The 17,928-nt window shown below is 53.8% G+C and overlaps 5 protein-coding genes across 5 annotated transcripts; 3 read left to right on the forward strand and 2 right to left on the reverse strand.

Moving 5' to 3' along the window:
* Positions 1-2,723: 2,723 nt before the first annotated feature.
* On the forward strand, positions 2,724-4,316 carry A1O7_03086 (uncharacterized protein; the record flags this gene model as incomplete). The annotated part of the gene is made up of 3 exons (XM_007757112.1): positions 2,724-2,874; positions 2,923-3,380; positions 3,432-4,316. The coding sequence occupies 3 exons, from the start codon at positions 2,724-2,726 to the stop codon at positions 4,314-4,316; spliced, it is 1,494 nt and encodes a 497-aa protein (XP_007755302.1).
* A 1,584-nt stretch (positions 4,317-5,900) lies between these two features.
* A1O7_03087 (uncharacterized protein) lies at positions 5,901-6,311 on the reverse strand (the record flags this gene model as incomplete). Its single annotated transcript, XM_007757113.1, has 1 exon — positions 5,901-6,311. The coding sequence occupies one exon, from the start codon at positions 6,309-6,311 to the stop codon at positions 5,901-5,903; it is 411 nt and encodes a 136-aa protein (XP_007755303.1).
* A 2,796-nt stretch (positions 6,312-9,107) lies between these two features.
* A1O7_03088 (uncharacterized protein) lies at positions 9,108-10,307 on the forward strand (the record flags this gene model as incomplete). The annotated part of the gene is made up of 1 exon (XM_007757114.1): positions 9,108-10,307. One exon carries the CDS (start codon positions 9,108-9,110, stop codon positions 10,305-10,307), a length of 1,200 nt encoding a protein of 399 aa, XP_007755304.1.
* Positions 10,308-10,641: 334 nt separating this feature from the next.
* On the reverse strand, positions 10,642-11,186 carry A1O7_03089 (peptidyl-prolyl cis-trans isomerase NIMA-interacting 4; the record flags this gene model as incomplete). The annotated part of the gene is made up of 3 exons (XM_007757115.1): positions 10,642-10,745; positions 10,858-10,960; positions 11,043-11,186. The coding sequence occupies 3 exons, from the start codon at positions 11,184-11,186 to the stop codon at positions 10,642-10,644; spliced, it is 351 nt and encodes a 116-aa protein (XP_007755305.1).
* A 1,735-nt stretch (positions 11,187-12,921) lies between these two features.
* On the forward strand, positions 12,922-17,537 carry A1O7_03090 (adenosinetriphosphatase; the record flags this gene model as incomplete). The annotated part of the gene is made up of 3 exons (XM_007757116.1): positions 12,922-13,350; positions 13,409-17,285; positions 17,344-17,537. The coding sequence occupies 3 exons, from the start codon at positions 12,922-12,924 to the stop codon at positions 17,535-17,537; spliced, it is 4,500 nt and encodes a 1,499-aa protein (XP_007755306.1).
* Positions 17,538-17,928: the final 391 nt, after the last annotated feature.

Raw genomic sequence — 17,928 nt, forward strand, 5'->3', positions numbered from 1 at the left:
TAAAGCTGGCCGCTTCATCACGTGAATAACCCGAGCTTCAAGAAAGGTCGATCCGGATTTGACGCGAAAGAAGACAACCAGTCCGATGACTGGTCCTGCAGTGACTGGCTCAAATGAATGGCCGCTACAGCATGAGTCAAGGGCAACAGCGCTGATCGTTGGACGGGAGGCTGACTTGATTCACACCAGTTGTAATTGACGTTAGCTGCAGTGACAAAGTCGGAGTGTACCGGCAAGACAGCGCTTCAACACACCACCATTGTTTGCATGGCGGTCTTCTTGTGACAAAATTTGGCTGCGGGCGATCGTTGGGCTGTGGAGGTACTTAAGATTCATATAAAGAGGCTGGCTGGAGTTCTCGTTGGCAAGCATGGCGTCTCATCGGAATACTGCGCCATCTTCCACAAGTACCTCCACAGACATCTCTCGGGAGACGAAAACAAGAACCACGAAAGGACCACCAAAAGAAGGCGACCAGTCCAAAGACACAAACCCGTACCGACGACAGTTCGATGATGGAATGGGGTGCGATCTTCGCCATTGTATTCTGTCTTGTTTTTGCACTCATCGTGGTGGTGGTCTTGTATAGACAGAAAACACCCGAGCGATCCAGGGTTGTCAACGCAGTGCCACTACGTGGTTGGAACCGAGGACCCGTTCGCGACCCGGCCGCGGCTGTGGCTTGATCACCATCGCCCTGTCGCAGACAAAACGACTCAAGTGAGCTCTCAGTGACAAAATGACGAAAATTCAGTCAGTAGCTGGTGCGGTGGTTAGGCTTTGAAGCAGGCTGGAGTCAGGTCGGAACGTCGTTTGGGTGTGGTGACGCCCTGATAATCACTCGATCAAAGCTGGACGAGTTATATATAGCAGCACCCAGAGCTTGGGCTTTCTCGTCATCATCGAAACCCGAGACCCAAATCCAGGGAAGCCAGATCCGCAATACACCATATCGAGACCAAAGTTGACTTAGCTCGACGGTCCCATCTGAGATTCAGAGCCTACACGCGACACACGTGACTTGCTGCAACCATTCAGACAGCAAGATGGTTTCAGATGTGGCTTGGGGCGTACCACTTTTGATTGTCCTTGTTGCTCTAATCGTTGTCTCCATGGTTTACGGGTGGAAGCGGTGCCCCAACAGCTGGGCACACCGCCTTCTTGACCGCCAGGGCGCAAGACAGCCAGGTGGAAGGGAGAACGAAGCGACGGAAACGCGCGATATGTCGTGAGAAGACCCTGAGGATTTCTATTGCTGGTTGGAGGTGCGACAGGCGAAAATCCACGGGCTGAAAAGGAGCGGCCAAGGCCTTGCTGGCGTGCAACATCGACGGGCCCAGGTATCGTGTCAGGGACCTTATTGCTTAAGTTCTTCAGATCTCAAGAAGACAACAGGGGCTTGAGAGCTTCAGGGCTCTCTTGCAAATGAGTCACAGCAAACAAGGTACCGCAAACCCACCGATTTACCATGACACCCTCAAGGGCTCTAAAAGGTCTTCGCCGCACAAGGTTGAGTTCGTGCCACTGAGCTTGCCCACCGATTTTGAACTTGACAGCAGTACTTTTGATTTAATACGCTTTCCAAGGCAGGGGGTTTACCGGCGCTGGTTGAAGTTGTTGTTGCGTTTAACACAGTCGAATTTTACCCGGGAGCTTCCCTGTTGCGCATGATCGATCACATGATGACCGACCATGGGATCGACACGTCAGGCACACCTGGATTATGGTAGCGCGAGTTGGAGATGTCAGGGAAAGTGGCAACCTGACGACGATACCCAGGATACGCTGGTTAGATAGACAGTTTGTACTGAGAACGACATATTTTGAGGTATTGGTCTCAGCACCCTGAAGTTGACTTAAAACCCTCTGCTGCCTGGACCTCGAGCCCCGTAATAGACTCTAGGTTTCCATATTGTTTGAGGGCAGCACAGGGTCCGACCCTATGGTGCTCGGCATGTTGATGTTGTCTGACAAGGTACGAGGTATGGACACCGCGACTGCAACCAGGAAAGATGTGCATTGGGCTGCTCTGACGATGGCACGCCGCAACAAGCGAAGATCTCCATGCAAGTTCTGACTTTGGCGGTGTTGGTAAGCGGCGGGACACCCGTGGTCTGGATCTGCAGGTAATCGGTGACTGGAGAGCTATGTGAGAGGAAGGTGAGAGGAAAGTCAGAGGGAAGTGAGTGGGTGGAGTTTCAGTGTGTGCACAGCGGGGTCGAGCCGGAATCTCCACCTCAAGCTGCTGTTCCGCGTGTCTGTTGTCTATCGCTTCTGCATCGGGCGATCCATCGCGATGCCTCCCCATCTCACGCACGCGAGTCGCCTCGAATTGGAGTTCTCTGTGTTCCCCTGGATGATTTGTGCACAGAATGGCACATCATGGGGGACCATAGAGCCAGATGGTGCTCATGGGCCTGAAGATGGAAGGATCACCTCGGCAGGTGCCACGCTGCAGTGAATGTTTGCTCCCGCCCTCAAACTAATTAGCCCTTTGAACGGTCACGAGTTGCTTGATTTCCTTTGTGCCCGGACACCTTTTCCATCCAGATCAACAAGATTATCTCGTCGTCTCACTACATGTAGTATTGAGGCAATACCTCGTTGACGGAGTCCCAAGGCATTCGCGGTGCCGCCCTTGACGAGGAGCTGACAACCTCGTCGAAGGAACGAACCCCTCCAGCTTCGACGGTCCAACATCCCCTGAATTAGCCCTGCCCACCATGGACTCAAATGTGATAGTTCTACTGTTGCGAAGAGTCTCATTCTATTCCTTCGGCTTCTTCAACTGGTGCTTGTTCCTAGGCCTGTTCATCAAGAATGGAACCTTCTTCAAGAAGGACACGGAGCAGGATGAGCTACAATTCGCCATCGGTGAATAATCCAGCCAAACATGAAATGGTGATGCTGACGAGACCATAGAGAGAGATCGCTTCTGGAATTTGGCCAAAGCACCTCTACCGGGCTTCAAGCATTACTTCCATAACCTCCGCAATGACCTCAAACTGCACTATATCAGCAATCGAGCGACCCCTTCGCGAGACAATCTGGTCATCTTCATCCATGGGTTTCCCGATAGCTCAATGATGTGGAGGCATCTGATGCAAGAGCCGGCCATGCCAGTGCGGGATGCTACACTTGTCTGCGTGGATCTGCCAGGCTACGGAGGGAGTGACAGTTTCAAGAAGTATGACACTGAAGTCCTCGAAGCGCTCACAGAATTCGTAGTGGCCATGAGAGACAAGTACATCCCGCCAGAGGCATCTGAGGACACAAACACCTTCATCGTGGGTCACGATTGGGGCTGTGTGCTAGGGTTTCGCCTAGCTGCGGAAGCGTCTTCTCTCGCCGACCGATTCATTCTCACCAATGCGCCACATGTAAGTTATGTTTTAGACAATGTCGTGCCCACAGGCTGACCCACCCCCTAGGTTGAACTCGCTTTCGCGAACAAAGACCGGATTTTGAATTCAGCCTCGAAGATCTTCAAGCAGTTCAAACACGCCCCAAAGCAGAATTTCGGCTGCCTGTCCAAGGCCTTCCATGCCTTGAAACCGTTGATGTTGCAAACCATGTTGATGGGCTACATCTTTGCCTTTCACCTTCCAGCAGCGCTTGTCAAGTATCTAGGCACTGCCGGAAATTACTCTTTCGTCCGTGGAGCAAATCGATCTGCATATGGCAAGGGCCCAAAGGAGTACCATGCCCAGGAGTGTATGGCTTCGAGCTTTGGCCCTGGGCCGGAGGAGTGCAAAACATCGACTTCCGCAGTCATCGGCACGAATGGTAATGGCGTCAATGGAGAGAAGCATGGAGAAACTTACGGTTCGAGTGTGTTGGAACGTGCCAAGTCTCCAGGAGAAGCATTCTGGAACATGACAGGCTACTACCGTGATGGAGCAGGTTGGCGACCATGGACGAAGTCGCTTGAGACCATTACCGACCTCTACGCTCTCGAGACCTCGGCATCCGAGTCCAGTAGTCCTGGTCGTCGCCGTTCCTCGGTCTCAAACTCTTTGTTCGTGAATCAGTACAAGGGGAGTTTGCATGCACCTACCTGCGTCCTCTGGGGGGAGAAAGATCAAGCTTGTTCGCGACCCATCTGTCTGGACGGCATCGGAGATTACCTGGCGAAAGATAGCGAAGTCACACTCCTACCACGCAGCGGACACTGGACGCCCGTGCAAAGTAATGCTCGACCAGCCCTCGCCACGGTCATCGGTCTGTTTGCAGAACGGGCCGCCAAGCCATTTGCCATGGTGACAGCTGAAGTTCAAAAGGTCTATGACGGTGCAGTGCTTGTGGCGAAGAAATGAACGAAACGAGACGAAATGATGCCAATGTATGCCGGGTGCTGATATTACCACCGATCTGCGATCAGATGGCGTGGCTGTGGTTCTTCAGACCCATCCCTGTACTATACCCGTGGCTTGTCCACCAGTATGTGATGATGATTGCGATTGAGCAGACATTCTGCCGACATATCAACAGTTGAGAGCTTGCGTATGCCCTAGCCTAAGCGCCCTACTCCGTACTGCATCCATGAACATGATTCTTGGCATGCTTCCTGCCCAGCGTGCCAGCTTCACAATACATACAGCAGGCATCAACTCTAAATCCGCTATCATCGCCCACCAAATATCCTCCACTTCCGCGTTCGGTCCTTAAATACGATCCAAACTGACCAGCCAGTGAGTTGCAGTCCAAGGACGCTGAAGATCACGCCCAGCACGATCAAAGGCATGTCGCTTGTGGCATAGCATGTTGGTGTTGCTGGCCCAGACGGTAACGATGATGAAGACGTCTCGCCAGATTTCCTTTTCAGCTGCGATGCGCGGCCTGTGTCGAGTACGAGGGTATACTGACCCTTGGTGCGTTGGCTAACCAAGAAAGAGATCATCATGGCCGCGAGTAGCATGGCGGAAAGCAGCGCTGTGATGCACAGGCCGCGGATCTGAATCTGAGCAGTCGGCAGGACGGCCCTGGATCGCCCGCGGCGGCTGTACTTCGAGAAGAGACAGAAGAGACGAAGCTGCGTCATTGATGGATTGAGTGATTGAGTGATTGCTGGTCTGGCGTGGTTTGGTCCAATCTGCTCGCTACTGCCCGATTGCTTGCTGTGGGATCCTTTGGATGATCCGGACGTTTGGTGGTTCGATGGGGAATGTACGTGTATGCGGAATGAATTGGAGGGATTTTGCCTGGCGTTCGATTTTTGATGTTCGATGTTCGATGCTCAATGTTTTCTATTCGATATTCAGAACGTCGATTGGTATCGGCTCCTTCGAGCACTGAGTGTGTTCCGGGCCGAGTAGACTGGTCGCTCGAGCAAGGGGAGAGCTCAGGCTGCTCTTTTGTTGGGGTGTCCGGCGTTTGGGGGACCTCTAGGAAGTAGGGCTGTTGGGGTTGTTATAGAGAATGACCGGGCCGCTGGTAGTCATATCACATGGTGACAGAGGTCGTGCTCCGGCTTCTTTGTTTGCTCGAGGCAGGCAGTCTGAACGGTGATATCTTGCGCTGGTGAAGTTCCTACCGTGATAGTCGGAGAACGACCGAACGCGCAGAGGATTGATCCATGCAGTGTTGAGAGGAGTTGGCATAGAGAGCACGGGAGACTCAATGGAACACGGTGTGTGCACGTAACTGTTTCCTCGGTGGCCGCCATTCGAACAGGATGTAAAGAGCATGAAGACCACTGGGCTCGACGCGTTTGAAAAGATTAGGTTGAAATCAATATGCTTTTCCACATGTTGGTACATAATCCAAGAACATCTCGAGCCGCGAAGCCATCCTGTGGTTCCAGAGGAAAGCCATTCGTCCCCGTGAGGTCTCTTCCACACCAACACACCCACAAAGAGTCCGCCCAAGCGCCTTGTATGATATGATCTCGTTTCATCACTTCAGAACAAAAGTTCAAGACAACAACAGCACGTCAAGGCGGCAAGAAACGCGGCGCAGCAGCCATCTGCCCCTGATTGGCCTCGACTCCGGTCATAGTACCCTACCGGCGGTCCCTGTTGGTAATACATGCCCTGCTGCGGGCCTGGCGGACCATAATAGCCATAGGGCGGTTGTTGACCTGGAGGGCCCTGCCATGGACCACCCGGTGGACCTTGGTTCCAGCCTTGGCGCGGTAGATAGCCTCCAGATGGATCTTGTGCTGGCGGGTATGTTTGATAGCCGCCTGTGTTGTCGACCACGCCGTTGGGTGGGTAGTAAGGGCCGGGATCCTGGTGGACTTGTGGGGGTGCTTGAAGTACTGAGCTGGGAGGAGGGCCCGAAGGTGGTTCGTATTTTTGGCTGTCGGCCATTATTACAGCGTAGGATGGGAGGGAGCGTAGGGAATAGAGGGGGGCAGTGGTAGTTGCTGCTCAGGCTGCGGAACTTGAGCGCATGCGCTTCGCGGTCTCAATCTGCTGATGGGTAAGACTGGCTTCCTTCTGTAAGGCTGCGGAGCCGTTGGTGCTGGGGTGTCTGTGAGATGGAAAGTTGAGTCTCAGGATTGTCTTGTCCTGTCTGAAAACGCATCGAGGCGATGGCAGGCCACATTTAATGCAGTACAAGCCGACAAAGATTGCCGGTGGTCTCGACAGCGTCCGGTCATTCATTATGAGATGTTGGTGGTTCCGGCGCGGTCGGCACTGCTAGAACGGTCTCTCACTCAGCTGCGCAGCCACCGCCGCCTGGAAACGAACTCGGCCCCTCGCCCTTGCTCCAGTCGGAAAATCATTGACGGCGCAAGGTCAAGCAATGGGTGAGCAGGCAAGGAAAGACATGCTTACTCACCACCGAAAGTGACTCGCATGTCAACCACGCCAGTGGTGGGAAGTCAGTGATCGATAAGTGACATGTTGTGCAGGTCTTCACGCCCTGACTCTTGGCCTTGAGATAGTTCAGTACACAGTACTGTGGAGTTATAGCGAGGCAACCATGGCACCGGTAGTGTGGGAGAGTCCTGCCGTGTGACACGGTTTACCTAACTCTTACCCTTAGCTGTGACCTCGCAGCGACAAAGCCTTTGCAGTAAGTCACCCATAGGCCTTCTCGAAAATTCGCTACGACAGCATTCGCTCAATTGTGCCGATCTCGGTTTCTGGCTGGAGAACGATCGGGTGCTAATCATGGAGTACACAGTACTGTGGTAGATATCACGCATTGGATCGCTCAAGACCGCTTCATGCAGACCGGGCAAACTGATTCCGTTGACCTCATCGGCACCTGGTGATCGACCGTGGCCTGGCCGCGAAGAGGACGTAGCGGAAAGTGTCTTTGCTCCCAGGCCTCTCGACCTAGAGCCGATCTCGTTCTGGAGCCTTTTCGAGCACGAACAAGTAGCTTGTAATGATGGAATATCCCAGGCACGTTTCCTGTACAGCCTATCACTCGTTCCACTTGTGGCACACCACCTTTCTCGTGCCCAAGAGTCCATCACTACCCCCCAACTCCATATCCCCATGCTTACACAATGCGAGAAATTACTGCGACCGATTGGGCCCAGAGTTCTGCATGTCCTGGCTCGACTGGGTCTTAACTACTATGGCGGCAGGCTCGGGCCCTCGCGGTTGCCGTCCCTGACAATCATGGCGTCTCAAAATGCAGATGTACGGAGTACATCAGAAGCGGTCAAATTGCTGGCCAGTGAGCATCTCATTGCCATGTGCAATTGCAATGAAAGTGAAGGATCGACCAGGCAGGAACGAGGTACGTACGGAGTACCTTGTACTCGAACTTTTGAACGGGCACTTTCCGGTACTTCCCTATCACATCGCGATCTGGAAAGCCCAAGGTGTACTCCGTACTCCGTACGAGCTACTGTCGCGTTGTTCCACTCCCGAACCGCTCCCATGGGGGGAGGGTAAACCCCACTTCGACACACCGATTTGGGCTGAGCACAACCCTGGAAGGAGGTGAGGTGATTGAGCAATTCGCATCTACTGTGTACAACACATCCATGTACCAATCGTGACTGGGTGGCTGCCGCGGCTGCTATCTCGCTCGCCCTCCTCTGCGGGCCTTTGCTTCCTCTGCGATGTTTTCTTTTCATATGCAAGTTCCATGATGATATGGAAAGGAACAAGGATCCTTTGGTGGGGGGCGCGAAGTCGAACCTTGTCGCGGGAATCCCACGTTGTTCCGTTCCGCCTTGCCGCGACGAATGCAAGTGCTGAGCAAGTCAAGACCCAAGAACGAGAGCTGGCAGTTGAAAGCAGCCTCACTAGCCTTATCCTTATCATACACCATCATCTCTCAACTGGCCGTGCGCATCAGCAGCCATCCAGCCTCCAGCCCATCAAGATCGCCTGCTTGCGTTACACATCAGCGACGAAACGTCGGGCATCTTTGGAGGCTAGCAGCACGCCAACGCTTCTTCCGATCCATGTCCACCCTGCCTGCATTTTGCCATTTCCTGACACCCCCCGATTGCTAAACGCCCTCTGATTCGATCCGACCCACTCCAACAGGCTCGACAAGGTCCATTTGCCTGACGGCACGCAGGCACATGTCTCCCTGACTCTGTCTTGCCGGCAGAATCCCTCGATTGACCCGAGACGCACTGGGCAACTGCGTCCTGCACCTCAGCATCTGCGCCAGATAACGGCCTCTCATCGCTATCCATCCAAGAACATCCACCCGGCTGATAAACTACTCCTGACCATCAGCAGTGTTTACTGCTGCCAGTTCCTCGAACTTAGTTTTTCCTCCTCGCTCTCTCGCTCTCTCCTCTGAATCCCTCGTCGCCAATCTACAATGAGCACTTATCTGTGGTACACGTTCAGCTGGAGTTCTCTGAGAAAGAGCTTCGCGCCGTGGTGACACCCAGCCCCAACAGACTGCGTACGTGACACCGCCATTGTCACTCACCGTACCTTGGCCAGCGATAACGATAAGGGAGGCTGACAGCTCGCAGGTCGAACAATTCACTTCAGACAGTTCCCTGGACACTTGATATTGTATAACTGGTGATATCGCCCTCCTCTGAGGGGGAGGAGGGGACTTCCCCCGGGACCTCTTAACCTCACGCGCATCTTTGTATGCGTTGTAGAGGTTCTGTCACTTTATTTGGGAGTTTCTAGTCGGATTCAGGTGCCCTCACGGCCGTGGGCTAGATGTTTGGCTCGAACGCGCTGCCTCTTCCCCCGCCATTCGCTCACGAACATCGTCCTCTCCGCTTGCCCAGTGAAGGCGCCCGACCCCTTCCCGCCGGAGAATGTCGCTATCTCCTTTTACACCCTGCGGCACAGAATCAACGATGCTCGTGCCAGTCCTTCCATCTCAACCGAGCTGCGCCAGGCACAATTTGCGAATGCGGTCACCAAGCTTGCTACCATGTCCATAATGAAACGCATGAAAAACAGCCGCCTTCTGATACGGTCAATGCCCTTGTTGATAAAATAAATATCCTTGTTGAAAAAGTCAGGCGTATGGAAGAGGCCATCCAGAATGAACGCAGCGATCGAGAGAATGCTTTACAAAGAGAGAGGTCGATGTGGGAGAGAGAAGTGCGCATACTGCGCGAGGCCCTGGCGCCGTTCTACCAAAGCGAGAAGGAAATGCGTCGACGGATCGTTGACATTGAAGATAAGGTCGAGGGCAACTATGACGAGCAACTTCGTCTGAGAGAACGTGTGGTCGCGGTCGACGATGCAACCATGTCGATGGAGAAGAGAATGGATGAACTTGAGGATAGTCGGTCCAAGAGGCGACGGGTGGTTCGTAATCATGTTCACGAGCAAAACTTCCAACCCGACTACATGTCATCAGCCGATGATAATTTCAGGCGCATTTCTTCCAGCAACGACGGAGCGTCAGTCCGCACGCCGTCTTCGCGGGCGCTGTCACCCAACGGTGTTGCACCGCCTCCTGCTATCGTGCCCGAAGGACCTCGGTCCAGCGGCATTCTCAACCTGGTTGCCGAAGTGCCACGGCCTGCAACTTTTGTCAATCTGCCACAACGTCTGTCACCACCCCAAGAGGAGGTCAGATCCAGTGGCTTTCTGACACTGGACCTAGGCGAAAGGCTGAAGGAGAGGGCTTCTGAGCAGGCAACTCAGGTTGCCATTCATCAGGCTGCTCGCATTACTCCCCCCCAAGACCGCCCGAGTCCAACTGTGTCCGTACACTCCAGCGTGGACGGTGCCCCAAAGGCTAGTCGCAGTCCTCCCGAACCCGCCAACGCCAGACTGCCAATCATCGATATCATGATCTTGCCCCAGAACAAGTCTCCCCGGAAACGAAAGCACCACCTTGACCACATTGCCCTAGATGTCCTCGCGGACGTGACCGTCGCCAGTCCACTCATCCACTGACGATCTCAGCTCTCAATTCTCGACAGCACTTACTTACGGCCTTCCACCATGATGATATGGTAGCCATGACTTGTTTTCACTTCGGCATCTGCGTGGCAAACCAATGATCAGCGAAAGCGAGCAAGGGGAAACGGTCGTTCTGTTTGGATGATCGCACAGCATGCTCATCTTATCGCATATAAGCTAGCTTTTTTCCTTTCTTTGCGGAGGATTTAGGAAGCTTCACACCGCTCATTTCGCCGACCGCACTATTTGTACAGGTAGATAGAATAAACAGCGACACGCGGTCATTGATACCCAGCAGCATGAACATGAGAAATCAAGGAACACACAATCACTCACATTTGGGATTGGCTGTTGTGGATGGCTCCAGCTCGTAGGCTACTTTCTCGAAATCCCCGTGTAAGCTGCCTCTTGTTTTCCAGCCTAATGAACCCCCTGTAGGACCAGAAATTTGGTGCATGTTAGCCGATCTGACCGACGGACCCGGTGGGTTGCTGATGCCATGCATTGCCGAAAGGTCAACGGCGCATAACAACTCAAATCATACCTTGTCGAGCCTTGTCCTCGCTGTACTCCCGCGCCACATCATCGAACTTCACACCCTCTCGCAGCTTTGTCAGGGCCTCTTCTTTCTTCGAGTGCTTCTCGCACTGATTGACGGCAGAAAATCAGCTCACCTTGGAACAGACATGATCGGGTTTTCGGAAGAGTTTGGTGCTCGGTCAAACCTACCAAAATGTGTCTGGCATTAATGGATTGGGCTGCTTTGAGCTTCCCGCTGCCACCTGCTGATGAACCACCGTCATCTTTGCCCTTGCCTTTACCTTTACTACTGCTGGATGAGGCTTTCCCGGAATCTTTGCCTTTTGGCGCCATCGAGATTGCTCGCACGAGTCCGGGATTGAGTCCGGATGAAGAAGGACCTACAACGACCGGGCCCCTGGGATATGGGTTCGACTCGGTGGTGACGAGCGAGACCACAGGCAGGCGAATAAGGAGATCTCGCAGGCTTATGGCCACCACAGGTGCCCTCAGGTGCCAAAACAGACATGGAAGCAATAGAGTTTGAGGTGGCCCCCGATATGGCATGGGAGAGCGCGCCAAGTCATCGCTTGCAGCAATCAATGACACGCTTCGAGCCCCACCTTGGCTGTCTCTGGAGCTGCCAGTGGTGCCAGTGGTGCCAGTGAGGGTGAGTGCCCTGTGTTCGTCTCCCCCATCGCGAGAACGGGGGATTCTTGGACGAGGTCGAAGTCAGAGGCTGCCCTCAGCACCCGCCCCGTCATTCTCTGCGCTTCCAGGCCGCCGCCCTTCACACCACTGCCAGCATGTCCAGCACAGGAAAACTTCAAGTCCAGACCACGGACAGTGCATCCGAAACACATCTAATCCAGCAAGCTGTTGATAAACTCCATCGTCATCGGCACGCCTATATAGACCCCTGCACCAAAGCAGTACTCCGTATTGAGACTCGCATCACGTGACCACGTCCAGCGAGTCTTCGTCGGGCTGCGATTTGCGATGGATAGTAATGCGGATGTGAGCTTTGGCTTTGCGATGCAGTTACGGCTGCACCAGCTGTGACTGAACCATGATCCGGCGTCTTCCTCATCGCCACCATCCCTCTTCACCCTCATCCCATTCCCATCGACTCCTCAACTCATCGAGACAATCTCATCTCGCAATTGGCAAGAGGTCACTTAGATTTCCATTCCCCAGCTCAGCGCTGATGCCACCTGCCCCTTGAATAAGTGAATCTGATCCGGTGACACGACCTGGCTGCATCAGCCAAACTCCCGTTGAAGTCTAGGCACGAACTGAAGGGTCGGCCATCCTCCGCAGTCCACCTTGACATCGACCATCTCGTTGTCGACAGAAAACCATCGGAGCCGCTGCACTACTGAACCACCGGATTGACGATGGCGAATGCGAGCGAGGGTGATAGATAAAACCTTGACCATCGGCGCCTGTCAGCTGGGCAACACCTTTACAACAAATAAAACCTACGCGACTATCCGTGGACACGGCGCCCAGAAAGAATTCCACAATGTCTGGCTCGTCGCCCTACGCGGTTCGATCGCCGTCGCAATCGAATCAATATCCTCCACCATATTCACCAACTCGCCCGAACCGCCCATTCTTCGGCCATGAACCCTACTCAATACCGCCTCCTCAGCACCTCGTCCAGACTCCTCCATTCCCTCCCACTTCCTTGGTACAGAGCCCACTCCACAACCGCCCGACCCTGGCGTCACCTTTGCCTGCGCCCAACGCTCTGCCACCACCACCACCTCCTCCATCGATAGGCGCAGGCCCACAATATCAACCCTTGCCGTCGAGCCCTCCGTACCCCCTCCAGAGATCATACTCGGGCCATCTCATCCATCCGACAATGGCGCCGCCGTACGACGGCACTCCCTCCCACGCGCATCCTACGGGTTCCGCCTTGCAGTCACCGTTAAGGGAATACCATGGCCTCACTAATGGAAGGCCAAGCGAGATATCTGCGTCAGAGTCGCGACCGCAGTCAAAAGACGTGAGATCACACCTTGGCGATACCAGAGAGTATACTGACTTGTTTCGATAGAGACCTGAGAGATCGAGCAACCCGATGTCTTTCGCAAGCATCCTTGGTCCCTCAAACAATGAACCATCCCCGAAACTATCCGAATCGAAACAGCCTCCGCCGAGGCCGGCGACACCGCCCCCAAAACCTTCTGCAGAAATCAAGCCGGTCGCTGAAAAGTCCACCAAAATGCCGGAGATAGGCTCCATTCTATCTGTCGTGAACGGTGACCCCAAACCAGCCCCAAAAACCGAGACCGTGCAGGTTCAGAGAAGATATGTGCCCCCTCCGCCGCCTCGCACGAAGGCCACGGATGAGGAGCTTGAAAAGATATCGAAGGCTCTAAACCTCATCGACGAGACTGCTTTTAGCGATGTTGATGATGCTGGCTGGGCTGAACACATGCAGATCTACAAGCAGAAAAGCAAGAAAAGAGCGGCAATCGTCCTCGACAGCGAATTACACAAGCGGAAGGTAGGTGACCAAACGTTGCGCATTGCCTTTCTCCGTGACCTAACTGACCTCACTCAAGCGCCGTCGGGGCTTCTATCTTGACTCTCACATACATGGCATGGACAAGCACGCCTACCAGGCTGCTGCTCGCTACCGCGAACGCTTTGAACCTGTCGCTGCGAAAGAAATTGCGGACAAGGACCACCAGAGTGAGAAAGAAAGGAAGAAAGATATGCAGAGAAAGCGCCGCCGCGAGCAACAAATTCGCAACGACAGAGAGCGACTAGAAGAGCTCGAGCAGCAGGCTAGAGAGGCCCCAGACGAAGAGGCTCAGCAGAAACTGAAACAACAGTCGGAGAAGCTGGAGGCCAAAATCCGTCAGACTATCGCTCGCAACGAAGACCCCCCTGCGCCCGAGGATATGGAAGTACCGGCCCCTGCACCAAACTATGATGGGGGCATTACGTCGTCATTCCAGCTCGACACCCCGGAACCCGGCGAGCCGCCCAAGAAGCGCACCAAGAAGGAGCCTGGTGCTCCCTCTGCCCGTCCTAAGAAGTCGAAAGAGAAGAAGCAAGCGGAGAAAGATGCTGCACAAGCCGCCTATGATGCAATGGAACGAGACGCGCTCATTAACATAGCGCCGAAAGAAGAAGCTACCCCGGTTCCTGCACCGAAGGGCAAGAAGTCCAAGGAGGCCGTTGTTACGACTCCTCCTGCGCCCACAGTCAATTATGAGTCGAAGGGCTACAATCAGATTTACGAGCAGATCTGGAGAGATATGGCTAGGAAGGACATTCCAAAGGTCCATAAGATCAAGAACGCCTCGGACCAGACCAAGAGAGAAAATCTGCGGAAGACGTCCATTCTCGCAAGTAAGCAGGCGCGTAAATGGCAGGAACGCACCAACAAGAGCATGAAAGATACCCAAGCCAGGGCGAAACGGGTCATGCGTGAGATGATGTCTTTCTGGAAGCGCAATGAACGAGAAGAGCGCGACTTACGGCGTATGGCGGAAAGGAAGGAGATTGAGGATGCGAAGAAGGCGGAAGCCGATCGCGAAGCCAACAGACAGAAACGCAAACTCAACTTCCTCATCTCACAGACCGAACTCTACTCGCACTTCATCAGTCGCAAGATCAAAACCGACGAGATCGAGCGTGCTACTGATGACCCTGAGGTTGCCGGCTCGGGCAATAAGAGCACAGCTAAGGACGTCCGTGCCAACAAGGGTATGGATGACCTGGCGCTCTCGGACGAGCATGGGAACCATAAGGTCACCAACTTCGAAGATCTTGACTTTGATGCCGAAGATGAGTCTGACCTGCGTAAAGCCGCAGCGGCCAACGCTGCGAGCGCCCTGCAAGACGCCCAAGACAAAGCTCGAAACTTCAACGGCGATGATCAGATGGCCGCCTTCGACAACAGTGACATGAACTTCCAGAATCCTACCATGGCTGGCGATGTTCAAGTGTCCCAACCAAAGATGCTGCAGGCCCAACTCAAGGAATACCAGCTAAAGGGTCTCAACTGGCTGGTCAACCTTTACGAACAAGGGATTAACGGTATTCTGGCAGATGAAATGGGTCTCGGCAAGACCGTTCAGTCTATCTCCGTTATGGGCTATCTCGCAGAGCAACACAACATCTGGGGACCGTTCCTGGTTATTGCTCCTGCCTCAACGCTGCACAACTGGCAGCAGGAAATCACAAGGTTCGTGCCAGCTATCAAGGTCCTTCCGTATTGGGGCAGTGCAAAAGACCGAAAGGTTCTACGCAAGTTCTGGGACCGGAAACACATCACCTACACCAAGGACTCCGAATTCCACGTCCTTGTCACCTCATATCAGCTCGTGGTTCACGATGCACAGTACTTTCAGAAGATCAGATGGCAATACATGATCCTGGACGAGGCGCAGGCAATCAAATCGTCCAGCAGTTCGCGATGGAAGACTCTCCTGGCTTTCCAATGCCGCAATCGCCTATTGCTCACAGGTACGCCAATTCAGAACAACATGCAGGAGCTGTGGGCGCTGTTGCACTTCATCATGCCTACCTTGTTCGACTCGCACGATGAGTTCAGCGACTGGTTCTCCAAGGACATCGAAAGCCATGCTCAGAGCAACACTAAACTCAATCAAGATCAGCTTAAGCGTTTGCACATGATTCTCAAGCCGTTCATGTTGCGTCGTGTGAAAGCTCATGTGCAGAAAGAGCTAGGCGACAAGGTTGAAAAGGACGTCTTTTGCGAATTGACATACCGACAACGAGCATACTATGCCAACCTCCGCAGCAAGATCAGCATTATGGACCTGATTGAGAAGGCTACCTTGGGTAGCGATGAGGACTCTGCCACTCTAATGAACCTGGTCATGCAGTTCAGGAAAGTCTGCAACCATCCGGACCTGTTCGAGCGGGCCGATACTGCGTCGCCGTACTCGATGTCGTACTATGCAGAGACTGCCTCGTTTGTTCGAGAGGGATCCTTCGTACAGGTTGGCTACTCTGTTCGCAATCACATTCAGTACGACCTGCCTCGAATACTGTGCAACGATGTCGGGAGACTAGACGTTCCTGGACCGAGCAACGCTCGAGCCGGTTTCCGACGAGCCGGCTTCAGAACAAGCGGATTGGGTGGGCTGATGAGGATCTGGACTCCTGAGCACATCAAATCCTCCGTGCAGAGCGATGGAGCCTTCTCCTTCCTTCGCTTCGTCGATACGTCGATTAGCGAAGCTGCTTCTGCTGCGGACTCGGGCGTTTTTGAGCGCAGCCTTCGAGTAAAGAAACAGCCTAAGCGGACCGTGCGCATATTCCAGGAGGACGACGACAACGACGAAAAAGAAGACACACAAGGCCCGCCCGTGCATGCTATGTTCAATATCGTTGACAACAATCCTCGACGAGCCCTCATAGATCTCGACCCCAATTCGCACCTGGCCAAGCTCTGCAGTATCTCTAAGGATACTGTAGCTGATCAAGGTTTGGCAGTGATTGAGCCGGCCGCAAGACAGAAGGCTTCGGCGCCACCGATTGAGATCAGTTGCTTCGACCAATCCTCCATCTCTGAACGGCAGCTGACGTTTTTCAACATGGACGTACGGGCTCCGTTGTATGGACTTGAGGAATCCGTCGAAGAGAAGCTGTTGGAACGCGATGTCGATCCCAGCGACTTCCCGGTCTCCAACCTGCTGCCTAAGCCCGAGAACGTGAAGTCCCGATACACCGACATCACTGTCCCTTCGATGCGCAGATTCGTGACAGACTCTGGCAAGCTTGCGAAACTAGACCAGCTCCTCCGGGAACTCAAGAATGGTGGCCACCGTGTGCTGCTGTACTTCCAAATGACTCGCATGATCAATCTGATGGAAGAGTATCTCACATACCGCAACTACAAGTACTGTCGATTGGATGGAAGCACCAAGCTGGAAGACCGTCGAGACACAGTGCATGACTTCCAAACAAGACCGGAGATTTTCATCTTCCTGCTATCCACCCGTGCCGGTGGTCTTGGTATCAATCTGACGTCTGCCGATACGGTCATCTTCTACGACTCGGACTGGAATCCCACCATCGACTCTCAGGCCATGGACCGTGCGCACAGACTAGGCCAGACCAAGCAGGTCACAGTCTATCGTCTCATCACTCGCGGCACCATCGAAGAACGAATCCGGAAGCGGGCCATGCAGAAGGAAGAAGTCCAACGTGTGGTCATCACTGGTGGAGATGGTGCTGGTGTAGACTTCAACACTCGTGATAGGCGTGAGAATCGCACCAAAGACATTGCCATGTGGCTGGCCGACGACGATCAGGCTGCGCTCATCGAGCAGAAGGAGAAGGAGGCCGCCGAAAAGCCTGACGATGAAAATTCGAAGAAGAGGCAGAGTAAGAAAGCCCAAGCTGCTGCAGCTCGAAAGAAGAAGGGCGAGATGAGTCTCGATGACATGTACCATGAAGGTAAGCCTTTTGCCTGCCTGAACCCGTCTCTCTGCAGTTGCTAACGTTAAATCCACAGGCGAAGGACATTTCGAAGACGCTTCAGCGAAGCCATCAGGAGCCGCAACGCCAGTGAGCACCGCCGAGACCTCCACGCCGAAGAAGGGCCCCGGTTCTCGAGGAGGCAAGGGCGTGAGTAAGAAAGCCAAGACGGCGAAGCAGCGGCTCGCCATTGTAGACGCGGAGGGCGATCTCGGTATGGGCGGTGCATGAACTACATGAGGATCTCGGTTTCAACTTGTGATTGGAACTTTGCAAGCCAAAAAGCATAGGTGACAACGGATGGTTCGAACGGGATTTGATGGACACGAAGCATAAGCATAACGGCATTAATAGGGCTACCAACCTCGGACAGAAGCAATCGGGGGTTCGAATCAAATCCATATCTAGGGCGCGGCATTGGGCATTGAACTCGGGGTTCGTTCGGATGTATTTGTATGGACACACAGGTTTTTGTTGAGCCGCTTCAGAAGCATAGAGACGCCATGGGACTGGTCTTGCCGCAGCAATGGAATCTATCGAGATATATACCGCACTGTAAGCCAAGGACGATACTCATAGGACTTCCCTGCAAGGTATGTACGAGGTAGAACTTGCGCGTCAT

This window comes from Cladophialophora yegresii, assembly GCF_000585515.1.
Source record: "Cladophialophora yegresii CBS 114405 chromosome Unknown aczIN-supercont1.2, whole genome shotgun sequence".
NCBI lineage: Eukaryota > Fungi > Ascomycota > Eurotiomycetes > Chaetothyriales > Herpotrichiellaceae > Cladophialophora > Cladophialophora yegresii.